Source organism: Oreochromis aureus, linkage group 15 (assembly GCF_013358895.1).
Source record: "Oreochromis aureus strain Israel breed Guangdong linkage group 15, ZZ_aureus, whole genome shotgun sequence".
NCBI classification, from domain to species: domain Eukaryota; kingdom Metazoa; phylum Chordata; class Actinopteri; order Cichliformes; family Cichlidae; genus Oreochromis; species Oreochromis aureus.
The window spans coordinates 18,256,164-18,266,704 of NC_052956.1; the positions used below are offsets into that span (position 1 = coordinate 18,256,164).

The 10,541-nt window shown below is 36.7% G+C and overlaps 1 protein-coding gene across 1 annotated transcript; it reads right to left on the reverse strand.

The window, feature by feature from the left end:
• Positions 1 to 1,139: 1,139 nt before the first annotated feature.
• On the reverse strand, positions 1,140 to 7,971 carry pbk (PDZ binding kinase). The gene is made up of 7 exons (XM_031728299.2): positions 7,858 to 7,971; positions 7,133 to 7,300; positions 6,011 to 6,150; positions 5,444 to 5,613; positions 4,432 to 4,561; positions 2,538 to 2,714; positions 1,140 to 1,816 (listed from the first exon to the last, which is right to left on the reverse strand). Exons 2-7 carry the CDS (start codon positions 7,297 to 7,299, stop codon positions 1,578 to 1,580), a joined length of 1,023 nt encoding a protein of 340 aa, XP_031584159.1. The 5' UTR covers position 7,300; positions 7,858 to 7,971; the 3' UTR covers positions 1,140 to 1,577.
• Between the last annotated feature and the right edge of the window lie 2,570 nt (positions 7,972 to 10,541).

Consider the following 10,541-nt stretch of genomic DNA (forward strand, 5'->3'; position numbering starts at 1 on the left):
AGGAGCACGGCAGGCTGTATATAAAATAACCTTTTTGTTCTAAAAGCAAATTTCAATTTTAATACTGTTTTTGGTAAATAACTGTAGTAGCATTTGTCATTGTCTGGTTTTTCCAAACCATATGATGCTGAAACTTGACAGGGTTTTCTTTACATTTGAAACTGGGGACTGAAAATAAAGACAAAGCAACCCAAACACAAACTCAAGTAAAATAGTTCAGCAGTTTTTGATGTGAAGTCAAATGAACCAGGAATTGCTTTTCTGTAAAACATTATTTTTCTTCCCCAAAACTCAGATAAAGTAACTTCTTACAGCTGATTTGGCCTTATCAAATCAGCATGAATGCACCTGATGCCATTGCCAGCATTCATGCTTGTTAATGGTATATTATCTAATTAATCTGTGGTCATTCCCTGCTGTTATGTTTGTGTCAGGCTACAGGAATGAATAAAATGCTGTGGCTTTCTCAGTTTGTTTGTTTTCTTTCTCTTTCTGGAGGAAAAGAAACATTTGTCCTTTGAACGTTCCCTCACATCCATTTAGTTAGTTCAAGATTTTGCTGCCACATGTTCTGTTTCAAAAACTGGTGAATTGCAATTATGATGAACCCAAGTATAAATCTATTTGCGAGTCATTTGTGGAAATAACCTGTGATTGCTGTTGAATTTGTTGCTGAATCAGTGCTGTCTTCTCTTCAGGCTTTCAGAGAGCATGAGAGCTACATCAGTGTAAGAGCAGAACTGCAAGTACTGGCACAATTTATGAATGCACCATGTATTCATAACAATAAACCATCAAGTCCTTTGAGATTATATTTTTTAGATATTTTAAAATCTATATTTGTCTGTTGGGAGCAGCAGTTGACAGCATCTCTTCTTAAACGTCCCTTAAGTTGCGTGTACAGTGAGTACTGTACAAGGAAGGTGAACTTTACCTGCTGGCAAAGATGATGAAGCTAAAAGCTGTAAGTTTCAGCTTAGTCTCAAATCATTTCAGTCATAAGTAGCTGATCAGGTTTTTAAAGTTTAACAGGAGATGAATTATTTAAGTCCTGCTGTGTTTTACTAATAGGCTTTTGCCACTGATACATAACAAAAATATAACTGGCTTTAGAAAGTGGGTGAATGGGGGAAAAGTGGTCTGGGATCATTGTCCAATTTATTTATATTTAAAAAAAAACAATATAAACGAACATTTTACAGGTTACAAGTTGAATGAGATTAAAATGACAAATACATATAAACAATGGATGAAAGTAAAAACATTGACAATATTAAAGAGGACAATAGGAAAGATAACAGACGAATAGCAATATAAAGAGGTCAGCACAAACTGGAAAGGCATTTGAGCATGTGAGTCTGTAGTACATTCATATTTAAATCCACTTTGACCATTAACTATGTTTATGCTCAGTGTTTGTTTATTAACCCGTGGAGAAAAAATAGATATGTATCAGGGGACTCGTTATGTCCATGTGTTCTATAATCGTTAATCCCTTAAAAAAAAATTAGCCCAACATTTATGAAGTTTCATTAAACATTTCTAAGCTGCGCCTCTGACACAGTGAGCAGAATAACTCAGTCGATAACGATCACCTCTGAGGGCGTTTTGTCCAGGGAGGAGTTGCTCTCTAAAGCCTGGATGATCTGGGCGGCTGTTGGTCTTTTCTTGTGGTCCTCCTCCGTGCAGAGGTAGAAGAGCTCCACCATTCTCCGGTATGAGCTGCCCAGAGCCTCGGTGTCCAGTGCCGGCCGCGTCCCCAGCCGCTCATAGTAGGCGTCCTCATCAAAACTCAGCTCCATAGAGTCCTCTAAAACTAAAGCGTATAAACACAGTCAGTATACTGTTCCACAATTAGGTTTTTCTTTTAGTCTTCACTGTATGGAGTTATGCTTCTTCTACACACACTTCAGGAATGATAATCTGATGGAGCAAAATGCTTCTTTTTCAGAGTCTCAGCTTTAAAACTACTATCAGAAAGTACAGTGAAGATGTGGGCACAATCAAACTGAACAATTACACATTTGCAGGGAATGAACATTAAGAATGACTACTTAAAAATGAAAGAAGATACATTCTTATTATAGACACTGTTTGTAGAATTAAAAGGAGAACTGGAAACAGTGTCAGGTGATGTGGATTGGGATTTTGTATCAGCCAAACATAACTGGAGCTGCACAGAAAGTAATGAATGAAATTTAAAAATATCCTCTTAGTACCCAGCTAAGGCTCTAGTTTACACTGGATAATATTACACTGGAGGATAATATTTTGCTACTTTCTACTGCTAACTTAAAACCAAGCAAGCTTAAGAGGCACTGGAAACCAAATAATTGTTTTTAATGATTTCAAAAGATAGTTGGATCTGAACTACAGGCACCAAGAATGCCTAAAATGTGTCTGATAAAAAGATGGAGGCGTGGCCTAAGCTCATGGGACTTTTTGTGCAAACTGAAAAACTGTGAAAGTGTCATGAAGACACATGGAAGAAAAGCTAACATTCTGTCAAGTCCGAGTAAATCAAATTGACATCTCACCTTCACCCTCATCATCCTCCAGCATCTCCAGATGAGGCATGGCCAGCGTCATCATCTCCCACAGAGTGAGACCGTAGGCGTAGATGTCTGCCTTGTCTGTAATCTCTCCTCCTTCCTCCAAACATTCCTTGGGCTTCCACGGCTCTGTGCCGATGTACTTCGCTTTTGGGTCAGACACTGAAGACACAGAGTTGTTTTTCATGAAACTCCCTTTGGACTGAGAAACAATTTAACTGCAAAACAAACAAATTTAATTTGTCCAGGTTGCCGCAATGGCGTCACCCGAAATTACATTACTTTTAAAAACAAAGCGCATCTTTGAGGCTCCAGAAGTTTCTAATTAGCTCAAATTGAACCCAAATTGTTGGAGACCCCCGCAGACTGATGACATGATGTATGAGGATAATTTATGTTTCTGTCCGGGCAGAAAAACAAAGTAAATCAACTGCTGTAAACAGTGGTTACCACACAAATGTGTCTGCCAATTCTGTGCTTTAATCCATGATTAATCCCATTTGTGTGCCTGCATACGCTCTGTACCAGTTCGGTTAACTGCATCATTTAACGATGCGCTGTGGGTGAGTACTCAGTTTTGCTGCTTTATGAATGAAATGACCTGCGTGGCAACCATAAAAGGAGCTCGCTGAGTTGCTTTAGTAAGGGGAAAAAATGAACATGGTTCATCTGTTCAGCAAGGAGAGAAATGTAAGAGCTGGCTGAACATTTCTGAATAAAATCTATTTTTTTTTCCACTTTTGTGACCTCGAAGCCATATTCCTTTTATTAAATGGTGCTTATGATAATTTTCACCAGGTTAGACATCTGTTTTCATGACCATTGTGAAAAAGGCACCTAAGATATGGGCTAAAGTAGGAAGGTCTTTGGTGTTATTTATTTATTTATTAACCTTTATTTAACCAGGAAGATCCCATTGAGATTAAAAACCTCTTTTTCAAGGGAGACCTGTTGTTCTCTGTTGTTGTTCTCTGTGATGATTTATTTTAATGCCAACATCATCAGCCAACACATTATTAAGCAGAAACACAATTCTCCTTTACATCCTTCCCCAATTTCATGAAATTTTCCATTGAGGTCAAAGACAAGGAAGAATTAAGTAAGTTTATTATTATGATTATTATTTCCCCCCCAGATTATTTGACCTGACTCATTGATTTGAGCAGAACTGGCAGGGTTAAGTCTGTTTAATTCCAGCTAATTTAACAAAACCCTTAAAAAATATAATAAAGTAATTGTAACTACAGCTTTCCACCAAAAGTTCAACAGAAACAGCAGAAAATAAATCAGCACACGTGCTTGAGCTGTGTGGTTGTTATTCTGAGCTTGTCAGCTTATTGGTAACATACCCACTTCTGCAAAGCTGAAAAATACACCATAAATATTGCTTCCAGGCAAACAGGATGCACCAATTCATATGAAAAAGACAATTCCAATAATAATAATAATAAAAAAAAGAATCAACTCATAAATCCTTCAACCATTAAACAGTATAATCTAGAATGATGTTCTCTTGGAGTCATTGCTAAACAGTGAAGAAGATGAAAATGCTGACGGACAGCTGCTACAACATAAACCATGAAGGCCGTAACAGATACATCCCCAAAATATACATAAATAAATAAAAACTCAAGTCCATTAATCATACAAAATGTGGGCCAACAAAGCTATTTTATAGAATACACGAGGCTACGTTTGTGCTTACATTTTCCTTATGCTGTGTCGCCCTTACTGCACTATAATGCTGCTGCTGGGACCTTGTTTCAGTAGATTCACATTTCAAATCCCAAACTCTCATATATAAAACTGGTCAAAAATCTTTAATATGACGGAAAAACCCAGAGAGCTATAATGTCTCATGACCGAAAACAGAATTTACCTTTCATGTTTTCATCCAGCTGCAGAGACACGCCAACATCGCAGATTTTCACTGTTTCAAAGTCACCCTTGATGACCACGTTACATGACTTCATGTCACCGTGCAGCAGCTTCTTCTCATTGTGTAGATACTGCAAAGGCAAAGTATTCCTGAAGCTCATGGCTGATGTTAAACAGACAAATATTTAGGAATGAAAGAAACCTTTGAATTAGGTGAGCTGGAGGATTATTAAACAGTAAATATTATGAAAATGTACCATTGCCTCACAAATGTTTTACTTTTAACCAGGGATATTATTTAGCATCAGCCACATCCTGGAAGAATATAAAGGTGACCAATACATTTCAGATAAAAACATCACTTTTTATCTATTAAGTGGTTGGTATTTTTAAATATTTATCTCTAGGTGGCTGTTATGTGTAATTTTTAAAAATGTATTTAATTTGTTTTCACCTAAGTAATAAATATATTAGAGCCTGAAAGATACTGTCAGTTGATATATTGGCAGACAAATGAAAATTTGACAGATGGGAGAAAGACTCTTCAGCCATGTTATGAGCGTTGATGTTGCATAGTTTATCCACCAGAGGGCACTCTGCACCTGCTCTGCTGACATGTTTGTTATGCCACAAACAATAACAAATAAAACTTTTAAACTGCACTGACATATTTGCTTAGCAAGGGCTCACAAATAACTCAACATCAGAGATGTTAGCGAAAACTGTTTGCAGTGTTTCCGACAGAAAAAACATATCAGCCAATATTGGATTTTTAAATCACCAAGTATCCGTATCTAAAAACATGCAGCTCAAGCAGAGATATAAAATAATTTGTACCTTTTAAAAACTGTTGTTAGGAGCCACTAATGTATGTCGTAAAAGATCATGTGTAATAATCAGATGTGGGAATTGATCCCACCTGTGACTATATATGTAAGTATGTATGTATGTATTTCCAGTTATGACACAGGTGTTTATGCCAGGTAGAAAGGAGGACCATTTAAGCGATTTACCTGCAGGCCACGAGCCACATGCAGTGCCACTTTCTCTATAATAGCAGCAGGAAAAGCTTTCAGGCCGTCCTCCCTCCGCTTCTCTATCAGGTCATTGAGGGACTGCTCTCCTCCATACTCCATGGCCAGACACTTGGAGCCATCTTTGGCCGTGGTGAAGGCACGGAAACCTTGATGTTTGCACAAAGACGCACAAGATTTAAAAGAGCAAATATAACAGTATCACAGGCAGCATGATCTGAAAATAAGAGAACCAAAAAGCTATTTGTCCATTGTGTTCATTTTGCACAAGATTTGTACCAAGTGACAAACACAAACATTAATAAAATAAAATAAAATAAAATGATGTTGAACTGTGGGATTCAGTGTTTTTTGTTATTTTCTTATCTTTTTCTTGGAAACAATGTCAAAAATTTACAGTGTCACTGGAAAACATAAGTTACTGACAGGAACAAGTAAGAGGACATATAATGTGACCTCAGGGAGCTGAACAATGACTCTCTCTTCCAGTTTTTTGTGTCACTGCTAACTGAGACAGATCGCCATCACAACAGTGCCCACTCTTACCAACGATGTTTGGGTGATTGATTCCTTTCAGGACCTTTGCCTCCTCGTTGAGGCGCTGCTGGTAAACAGCCACCTGTTTGCCTGCACATTTACTGTTGATCTTCTTCACAGCCCAGGGTGATGCATTTAGGTTGCCCACTCTACGATTAATCATCAAAAACACACAGAGCGCATTTGTTGTTTTATGTTTATGTACACAGACAGGAAAAAGTATTGCAACTGCGATAAAAATATCTTGTAGATGTATTTGTTTACTTGGTCATGAGATACTGAAAGAGACACGATACTGGTAATGGCAATATAATGTGGCTTTTAAAAACACATTGCTCATTCATGTTAAGTTTGCAATATACAGCTCCAACTAGATTGACTAGATGTCCCACCTGCATGCATCCCCACTAACACCCACAGACGATTAGCATGAGCTGAAATCAGAGCAGTTTTAGTTACTAGGAGAGATGAAAGTTGCATCTGAATTTAAAAAAAAAAATCATATTTAATTGTCCTTCACATGCTTAATGCCAAACCTGTGAACTATATTTAATTTTTGAGTTAGATATTTTTAACAAGCTCTCATCATAATTTGTGCCACACTGTTGCACAAAAAACACTATTGTTCACACAGTCTGTTGGGATCTTGTCACATTATCTTCAGCTAACATTTTTTAAACAGTTTTTTTATTTGCAGGTTAATGAAAAGCAAAAACACGTTAAAAACAAACAAAAAAGCGCTCATAGATGAACATAGTTCGTTGAAACCCAAAGTGACATCCAAGCTATGTTTTTTTTAAATCGGAGGCTGAACACTATCAACTTCCAATGACTTGGAAATCAGGAAATCTGGTTATTTGAAGAATTTTTTGTGTTTAGCCTTTAAGTTAAATTTGCTGTAAACAGACTGATTCAGGTACTTCCCTGGATCTTTGAGGGGTAGACATGACAATCAGCTTAATGATTCTGTGTTTTGACACAGATGTTAAAGTCCTTGCTATCTCTGGGGATTTCCTAAACAAAGTTATGTACCAAGCTTAACTATATTAATTTCTGATTTAATTTCAAAAGGGTGGTTACATTTGATAGAAGATACATTGTGATCCATCAATTCAGAGAGCACAGTAACACCTGTTCATGAGATAAACGTTGACTCCAGTCCCACAACCCAACTTCTTCATGAAAGGAGAGGCAGGGATGGTGATGGGGGTTCCGCTGGTGCTTCCGGTGCTCCTCACTCGGACAATTTTAGGGGTTTTAAATGCGCCCTGATCGGGGCTGGTGGCAGGGGTGGCCATTCTGTAAAGTTTCAGTAAACACGTGAAAGCAAAGTGGCAAAACAAACTCACAACAAGGTAGAAGTGGACGTATGGGCATTAACAATGATGTGGATTTGAGTTTAATGTACTGCACTAATAGGTGGTATTTCATGTATGTATAAGCCGAACTAAAATCTGAGGTGCCTACTATGTTTTTAACCATATACACGGTTGTCCTTGTCTACGCTCATATAAAACTTAAAGAAAAAGATATATTTTAAACGAGGCCTGGCGCAACTGCTATTGAAATTAGCGTTCAGCTTCAAGACTCAATTCAAAATTGTACTTTAAACTGAGTAATTAATATTTCGACTTAGCTTCGAAATAAGTGATGATTATTTTAGAGTAGGTTTTTAGATATCGGTTATTGACGATATAAAATAAAATTCGCAGGCACCAAACTGTTTAAATTAACGTCAACTGGCATCCTTTAACCGTGACTGCGAATCATTTGGTTAGTTATTTGAATTAATGTATCAAAAATGTCGTTAATTTGATCAAATATCTGTAACTTATTTTAAAGAAAAGTAGGATTACCTAGAAGTTTCCTTCCGCTGCTGCAGCTAAAAACCGCCCGAAGATTCAAACTGAAGGCTGGGCATACAGGACGGAGATCGCAGAGGGACAAACCCAGCTGAGGGAGTTTGCTTTTTAAATAACGGAGAGAAACTTGCATGTTTCATTTACTTTTCAACGTGACTGGCCCCAGCTGGCCAAAAGCAGAATTACAATTTTTACTTTTTACAAGTTTTACAATATTCTTGATTTTTCCAATAATTAAAAATTGTAATTCTGCTTTGTTTATGACAGATGATGATGTAATAGCAGAGAGTTGGTTACAAATTAGATTACAAAATGTATTTTCACCACTTACTATGAGCTACACCACAGATTGTAGTCATCAATTACTTATGAATAGTTAGAAAATCCTAGTACCAAAATGAAACAGGGACTGTCAGATCATGATTGGTCACATTTCACCTACCTAACATAAATATAATCTGGGGGATTTTTAATACAATTGCCCATTAGCAATCAAACTAATTTGCTGCATGACACCAACTCCTTGTAAACTGGTTTAGTGTCATAAACAGTGTGATGTAGTGATGTCCTTTAGTGTCATTCACGTGGTTCAGAGAGAGAGCTTAGAGGTGAACTAACAGTCCTCTTTTACTGCAAACACTGAGTGAGAAGACACTGCTGGGATGTGGACTGAGTGTGTGTCAAATATTTGAGCTAACGCTAATATCACACTGATCAGTATATTTATGATAGCCAAAATGATTGTTTACTCTGATTTTTCCTGCTGCTCCTAATGAAGAATAAGGGATTTCTGTGTCTGTGTTGATTTCCTCTTTAATCAAAGTGCTAATGTGCTAGTGTATTACACAAACCTTTGAAGGAAGCTTTCTGTGGCTCCCTGATAGAAAACAGTGGGGAATGAGACCTCTTGGTCTTCTGCTTTCTGATTGGCTGAGTCTCTGGATAACTCGCAGTTTTCAACTCAGAATTCAGTGTTAAATAGAAAGTCCATGTTAAATGTGGCCCTACAAATCCAAGTTTCTTTCATTAGCCACAGGGAAAGTATCTTTATTGTCTTAAACACATATGATCTTTAAAAACCTTTTTAAAACATCAGTTTGAGAAAGATATTTACAAAAGCACAGAATTTAAGCTCTAATTACCATAAAATTCATATCCATAAAAGAATATTTCATTTGTATAGAAAATATATAGAAATGTTCATTTATTTAGCACAAAATATTTACCACTCCAATTTTTCCTGTCTGTGAACAGGTTCTTTTTTTTTTTTTTTTACTTGGATCGAGGCAAACAGGAAAAAAATGATAAACTTTTCTCTGTTGCCTTTGAATGAGTCATGCCAGACAGAACTTGGACTTGGTGCTTTTTAATCATGTGTGTTACACTCTGACAAAGGTTGGGATTTTGCTTTTCAGTTGTTTTTGTAAAACATTACAGTTTAATAAAGTCCTGTGGGAGAATATAAAAACATTCTTATTATCATTTATTTATCAAGTCTCACTGAAATTAAAATCTCTTTTCCAAGAGAGCTGGCCAAGAGGGCAGCAGGCACTACAACAAATACAATGCATAACAATGTAACAAGTAGAGAAACAATAGAAAGTTTTTTTACATGACAGACGTCTGAGGACAAACATTTGGTTGTAGCTTTTACACAGGTAAGAAGCAAAACCAGGACAAGCAGAGATTTATAGATAAAAATAAACCAATGGGAAAGTCTGCAGATGTACAGAGATTTCCATTTAACAGCAGAAAACAGAGAACAGTGTTGTACATGATTTCCACAGTCAATAATAAAACTCAAAGCACAACGATAAACAGTATCCAACCTCTTTAGACACTGGCCAGGGGTATTCATAAAAAGCAGATCACCATAATCCAATAAAAGTTAAAAATAAATAAATAAACTGTTTCATTACCTGAAGAGAGAAAAAAGACTGAGTTCTAAAAAAAAAAAAAAACCTCTTAGTTTAAGTTTCAGCATGAACACAAGCCTTTCAATGTGAGTTTCAATGGTAAATTCTGATGTTTTATATATATATTTATGACCATTTCAATTTTAGCCATTTGAAACGTTTTGGTCTTTGGACGTATAAACAAGAACTCTTTACCAAGTGAGAATGACATGAACTTGGGTTTGTCTGCATTTAACAGCAGCTTAAGTTGGGTTAAATGGGACTGAACAACATGGTGGGGGTTTTAGATTTTGGATACAGATGAGCAGTAAAGGAACACCCCAAGCAAGAGAATGATCGCATCACCTCTTCAAGGACGCTAGTCAAAGTCAATTTATTTAGATAGCACATCCAAGAATGAGCTGCCAAAAGCCTTATTTGAGACAGGTGAAAGCCAGAGTTAAATGCAGTGGATATGTTCTCTTTTACTTTAGGACATATGCAGATGTAATCGATGACAGAAGGTATTATGTGGTGCATTCACAAGATTATGAGAAAACTTGACCTCTGACCTTGATCTTGAAGTCAAAGTAACTGTGATTTGAATTTGTGGAAAAATTATAGTAGACACACCCACAGCATCAAGTTCGACACCATACATCAACTCATTCACAAGTTATCACATTCACAAACTTGAGTGCCGAGATTGTGAATGTGATGATACACACAGCATCAGTTTGAAAATTAAAGTAACTTTAAAAGTGGCTGCATGACAAAGGATGA

What these genes read in the sequence shown, in the direction of transcription:
- pbk (XM_031728299.2), bottom strand. Translation starts at nt 7,299, where the DNA reads ATGGCCACCCCTGCCACCAGCCCCGATCAGGGCGCATTTAAAACCCCT. An exon ending in GCTGGATGAAAACATGAAAG is followed by an intron (nt 2,715 to 4,431) that starts GTAAATTCTGTT and finishes CTGTGTCTTCAG; the next exon opens with TGTCTGACCCAAAAGCGAAG. An exon ending in GGAGGATGATGAGGGTGAAG is followed by an intron (nt 1,817 to 2,537) that starts GTGAGATGTCAA and finishes TATACGCTTTAG; the next exon opens with TTTTAGAGGACTCTATGGAG.